This window comes from Mustelus asterias, chromosome 15, assembly GCF_964213995.1.
Source record: "Mustelus asterias chromosome 15, sMusAst1.hap1.1, whole genome shotgun sequence".
Taxonomy (NCBI): Eukaryota; Metazoa; Chordata; class Chondrichthyes; order Carcharhiniformes; family Triakidae; genus Mustelus; species Mustelus asterias.
Genome location: NC_135815.1, coordinates 42,496,744 through 42,502,743, shown reverse-complemented (window position 1 = coordinate 42,502,743; position 6,000 = coordinate 42,496,744). Strand labels below are relative to the sequence as shown.

The following is a 6,000-nucleotide window of genomic DNA, read 5'->3' as shown; positions in this document are numbered from 1 at the left end:
TTGGGGTCTTGGCCAAGGAAATGGGGGGTCGGGTCTGTGCCAAGCTGCCTTTTACCATGAAGGGAGGGGGAGGGGTTATAGAGAGAGCTGCCGGCAGCTTGGCGCGTAATGTCTATTTGATAAAGACAATAGACAGGGAGAGAGGTTAGCAGTTGTTGTTGTCCGTTCCTCTTCCCTCCCCGCGTTCTCCGTCCTTTGTTCCATCGCGAGCGTGGTCCTGACGTGCTGCGTATTGCGCGAGAGGAGGAGGGGGCGGGGAGGGATTATGGGGGGAGGAGGTAGGTGTGGAGGGGGGGGGGGGATGGGATTGGCCTCTTATACGTGAAGGCCGGGGATTGTAGTGGAGACACTAGGAGAAGGTTCTGGTAGTGGAATGTGCCGGGCTCCGGGGTTCTGGAACGCCAGGCGGTGAATGCGCAGCCCGCGAGCCCCTTGCCCAGCCCCGCGCGCGCGGAGCCCGCCGCAGCGCACACTGCCCCCCTCCCTCCCAGCCCGCGAGCCATGTGAGAGCCACAGTATGTGTGAATAATCGCTCGGAGAGGCTGGGCTCACCAACTCTTCATTGTCGAGGAGGAGGGGGGCTCGCTCTTTTTAGACAAGCTATAGCAGCTGGGTTGTTTTCTTTCCCCCTCCCTCCCTCAACAAAAAAAAAGGATCCTGCCTGTCCGTTTGTACTGAAAATGAATTAAGCCGTTTAATATTGAAGGATTACCATCAGGAGATTATTTGTATTGTTTTGTGGTTTTTTTTCTCTGTAATAACCGGAGAGCTCTAAGGAAACAGGAGAGAGAGAGAGGGGGGACGTTTAATGCTGTAGCTGGTCGGCTCGAAAGTGTGAATATCGTAGGTTTTAAAGTCTCCAAAATGGACATGGCACCGAAGAAGGGAAGGGCTGGCTAGCACTTGTCAGGTGCGGATGTTGTGAACGCTGTTAATCACCGACTGGATTATTTCGTATTCTTTTCGTGTCTTATCATTCTTGTCAGGAAACAAGCTGCTTCTTGGCCCAGTGGCTTCGGGCAGTTTGATGCTCATCCCCGTCATTTGAGTAACTGCCCAGACGATCAGTCCCTCTGACCTCTCAGCTGCCACTCTAGTAACCGTCCAGCGTTCTCTTCCTGTCCCCCTCATCTCGATGATATTTCCATTTATAGATACTGGGTCACAAACAACATAGGTAAGGCTGTGTTTAATGCTTCTGTTTGAATTATATTCTAGTTGTAATTCTACTCGATCGCTTCTCTTTCTCCCCCCCCCAAAAAAAAAGACGTGGGCGTGGGGCAGTCATGAACAAATCTTTCAGACATTACCCGCCCGATAGGGAAAGCAAGCCCAACTGCTTTTATTTTGGGCAGTCGTGACCAAAAGTAAATGAGCAGCCAAGGGCTCAGACAGAGAGAGTGCATCTTTACACATACAGTCGGCAAGATCCCATTGCCCAGGATCCCCAAATGTGGCTAATCTGCATTTAGCCTGGAATTGTAAATTTGGTCTGGGACTGCGTTTTGGTTTTGTCTTCTGTAAGCCAAAGACACTTGTTTCTTTTTGTTAAACCGATTATAGGAAATTGAAATGAAAAGTCGTGACGTAACTGGGGCGTGCAATACTCCAGTTGCCTACTCCACTGATAGCAGGCACGTTAGCGGTACCTGCATTTCAAAGTCGCTGTTTTCGGAAGTTAACATTTGCCACTTTCTGTTAAATATATGTTGAGGTTCGTTTACTTTCTAATTAACCGTCATAGCTCAATTCTCGTCATTGCCAGTATGAATCTGATAATTTAAAAGCAGAGTCTGTTCATCGTTCTTTCATTTGCTAAATTGAATGTACCTTGCTCGAAAAAGTACTTCCTTCCAATTCTTTGGTGTATAGCTACAGGAAATGGTTTATCATTTTCGCGAGAATGAAGTGTCTGGTGAATGGAGGGGATTAATATTCCACGTTTCAAGTATCATTTAATGACCAAGCATTCAATTAGAAGATTTGTTGCAAGTTACAAAATAATCCTGAATTATTCTAACAAAGCGTCCAGAGAATTGATTTTATGGTTGCAGTTCTAAATTTAGTCTGGGACTATGTTTTGGCTTTTGGACTATAATGAGTACACTTGAAAGTAGTTCAGATGACTGCAACTCGGTTTATGTGTGCCTATTGTATTCTTTCCAAATGCAGGATGCTGCTTTTCTAAATTAGCTGTAGATAATGTAGAATAAATGTACAGGTACACTTACTTTTCTGCTGTTGTGCAGTAAAAGTGACAAAACTACGGTCAGATCCTAAGCTGGCCCCAGTCTGCAGTGGCTCAAGTTAGAGATTCTAGGTGTGTTTGGGTTTGCCCGAGTGGAGCATAATCCACTTCAGTACAGTGTCAGTTTAAGAAGTGTTCACAGGTGATCTAATTTTTTGTAAGTGGAAAAAAAAGTTTTGACACAGCAAATGCTCCAACTTGTGATCAAAACAAATGTTTTTGCAGTAGTCACAAAATATTCTCCTGGCAGTTGGTGTGCCGTTGATAACTCCAGCAATCAGCAAATTGCTATATTTGCTAGCTGCAAATCCCATTCCAGTCATGGAATATAACCACAGCCATAGTATGTCTGAATATTGTGCACATACCTCACTTTCAGATGGGTTTTTGTGATAAAGCCATCCAACTCCATTTTGATTCAGTTTTGTGCTGTACATTTATTAGCTATGATTAGAACTTGGTTTAATTGTATGCATTGACCTTGACAGCTACTGTCCTATGAGCAATCGCTGTTTTGCCCCCTAGATATTTCTCAGTCTTCATTTCAAGCTGTGCAACTGCTGAATTCTACTTAATGTCCAGCATTGCCAGGTCATAGAGTCTTAAAGTTGAGCGATTGTTCTTGCAGCCAGTTTTTATACATGATGGATACCAATACTCTTCATAGGACTTCCTTTGGCTCGCTGTCACTAGTATTTTTGAACTATGATCTAAATGTTTATTTAGGACTCAGTACTAATTAGGTGACTGTGATAAATAACTGAGTATCCCTTTTATGTCATTACTGCAGAACACTTTGTGATTCTGTTGATTTTTGTTTTGCATTTTGTACAAAAATCTATCATTGTTTCTGCAGGGCCAAGCAGAGGAGATAGAGGCATGGCAATGAACAGAAAGGAAATACAGCATGGCAGCTGGATATTGATGAAAGGCACAATCCGATTTCTTTTTATGGTCATCAACAACCTGGTTGCGATTCCATCCTATGTTTTGTATTTCATTGTTCTTCAGCCATTGAAAGTACTTAACAGTAAACTGTTCTGGCACGTGGAAGGAATAATGTTCAAATGGCTGCTGGCTATGGTGTCTTCGTGGGGTTGGACAGCAGGGTACACAGGTAAGAATTTAAGAGAAGGGCTTGTTATAGATTGTTGCATCGCTAAATGAAGTACAATTTAATCTATTTGTACAATGGTAATATTTGTGGATGTGTGCAAACGTGGAGTCAAACTCACTAAACCAACAAATACGTTCATTTTTCTGCTTCTCAACCACTTGATCCAGAGCTATTCCGTTGTGAAGATGGTTGGTAGGTAATCTGATCCAGCAGTTTCAGACTTGCTCTGACGCTATCTCTCGGGCGGTAAGAATATTTACGTAGGTCTTATCTGATAACGTCTTTATTTTTGTTCCTCCCTCCTTGTGGGCAATTAGCACATGGTTCCCATTTCTGAATGAACAGAGGAACTTGTGGAAAAATGTATGGTCCCTGCAGCAAACAGACTTTCATTGTCTTTTTCTTTATAAAAAGGCAAGTTCCAAGAGTAATTAAGGAAACCTATTCTTGCTAGTACTTAGTGATGAGTAACACTAGTTTCCCTCCAGTGACTTCTGTTTGGGATTTGAGTGTGTCAGCTGTTGCCCAGGGCGTTAGTACACTGACCCCTGAGTCACAAGGTTCCAAGTCTGCTGTAGGGTTTGAGCACAAATATCAAGGCTGACCTTTCCAGTGCCAGTACTGAGGGATGAGATGTTAAACTGAGGCCCCACTTCTCTGCTTGGGTGGATGTAAACGATCCCATAACGCTATTTTGAAGAAGTGCAGGGAAGTTATCCCAGTGTCCTTGTCCAGCCAATATTTAGACCTCCCTGAACTTCCCAAAACAAAATGATCTGGTAATAATTACATTGGTGTTTTTGTTTGTTGTGCTCAAATAGGCTGCCATATTTCCGATATTACAGCAGTGACTACAAGTATTTTGTTGGCTGTAAAATGCTTTGAGATGTGCAGTGGTTGTGAAAGGCACTACATAAATGCAAATTTTATTTTTGTTCTATTGGAACTGAAAATTTTCTTAAGCAGAAAAATAGACACATGTATAAAAGTCTACTTAAAATGTACTCTTTTGACCATGCTTTCAGTAATCCCCTGTAGCCCACTATTGTTCACTGCCGTCATTTTTGGACTTCTGGCTCTGCTAAAATCTCCAAGTTGTTGTTTGCCATTGCTTAGAACTGATGAATGGAGAAAAATACAAAATTATTGGACATAATGTGGCTGCTAAGAATTTCTGTTCCTTGGAAGTTTTGCTGAGTGATTATACTTTTGTCTCCTTTTTCTTTCATTATTTCCTATGATGCATCTTTCCATTGGCAAGCGGCTTAATCCAGGATTTCAGCTCTGATATTTTGAAATTAGCCACTGGAAGACGTGAGCCAGTTCCCCGTGGGTGTGGAGACAGTGCTAAATTTACTTAATCAGTAGAATGTGCAGAAAACTGAAGATTCAAACATTTTTCTCAGCAGTACATAGGGTGGTTAGGGAAAACTGTTAACAACGGTAAACACCTACCAGTAATGGTATTAGTATAGAATGCGTTCTAAGGTAAGCAGTACATCAACAATGCTATGGAGATGTAAGATGTTGGAAGAGCTTTAAAAAAATGGTGCTACTCTTTTTGTAGATTGAAAAAAATTAGCAAGACAATTTCATTATTCGACTTATGATATGAAACAGTGCTACCCAAACATGCTTGATTCTCTGCCTTACCTATCCTCACTATACACAGGTATGAGAAGCTCATGCTTCTCATAGTCTGGATGACCTTCATGATTAATGTTGGCTGGCTGTACAGAAATCTTGTCCAGTCTGGAAATGGTTTAAAAGGGTCCACTGTTGCTGTGGAAAAGCCTGGTGGATGAACATTAGAGTCTGCAATGAAAGTAGTTTATGGTGGACGTTTCTTCCTGCCATAGGTCCTCAGCTGTACTGCTCACCATGGTAGTTTTAATCATATGGGGCATGAGAGAAGGCATATGGCTAGTTGGTTAAGGAGTTCATTGAATAAGTGCAGGCTTTGGTTGGAGTAGACCTCCAGTAGCTTGCTTGTTGCAATTATCCTCCTGATGTGGGGTGGGAGTAAGCAAGTACTAGTGATGATATGCATTGTTGAGTTCCATATTGGCAAGATTGGTAACATAGTGGGATGCAATATTCTGCAATTAAGAATGCGATGGCGGAACAGAGGTCCTTAAGGTTGTGGCCTGTAATCTGCATGAGGTACTAGCCAGTTTATCAAGGAGGTTGTTACAGGTTTTTAACTCTTTCTGCTGTCTTGATGAAGTGCTGTCTGTACATGAGGGTTCTGTCCAGGGTGGTGCCTAGATGAACAAGGTGAGGATTGTGCTTCAGTCTCTGACCACGCAGGGTTCCCTCTTAACGACAATGTGAAGGTGGAATGTGCTGGAGATTGTTTTATTGGTGCTTAGTACTAGGCACCATGTCTTGCAGTAGTTGTGATGTGGAGATGCCGGCGTTGGACTGGGGTAAATGCAGTAAGAAGTCTCACAACACCAGGTTAAAGTCCAACAGGTTTATTTGGTATTTGCTACCAAATAAACCTGTTGGACTTTAACCTGGTGTTGTGAGACTTCTTATTGCAGTAGTTGGCCAGCTTTGCAATATTATTATTCAGTTGTTCCCTGAGCTGGAAGTTGCACTATGTCTATGCCATAACAGGTGTTATCTGCAT

The 6,000-nt window shown here is 42.8% G+C and overlaps 1 protein-coding gene across 2 annotated transcripts in view; it reads left to right on the top strand.

The window, feature by feature from the left end:
* The first annotated feature begins 265 nt into the window (after positions 1-265).
* lpgat1 (lysophosphatidylglycerol acyltransferase 1) overlaps positions 266-6,000 on the top strand; it is a 132,768-nt gene continuing 127,033 nt past the window's right edge. Inside the window, exons 1-2 of one of the 2 annotated variants that reach the window (XM_078229831.1) lie at positions 266-1,177; positions 3,105-3,365. In XM_078229831.1, coding sequence (XP_078085957.1) covers positions 3,128-3,365 — 238 coding nt within the window. In that variant the 5' untranslated portion in view covers positions 266-1,177; positions 3,105-3,127. The remainder of the gene's footprint in view (positions 1,178-3,104; positions 3,366-6,000) is intronic. The other variant, XM_078229832.1, reaches the window with a different exon arrangement.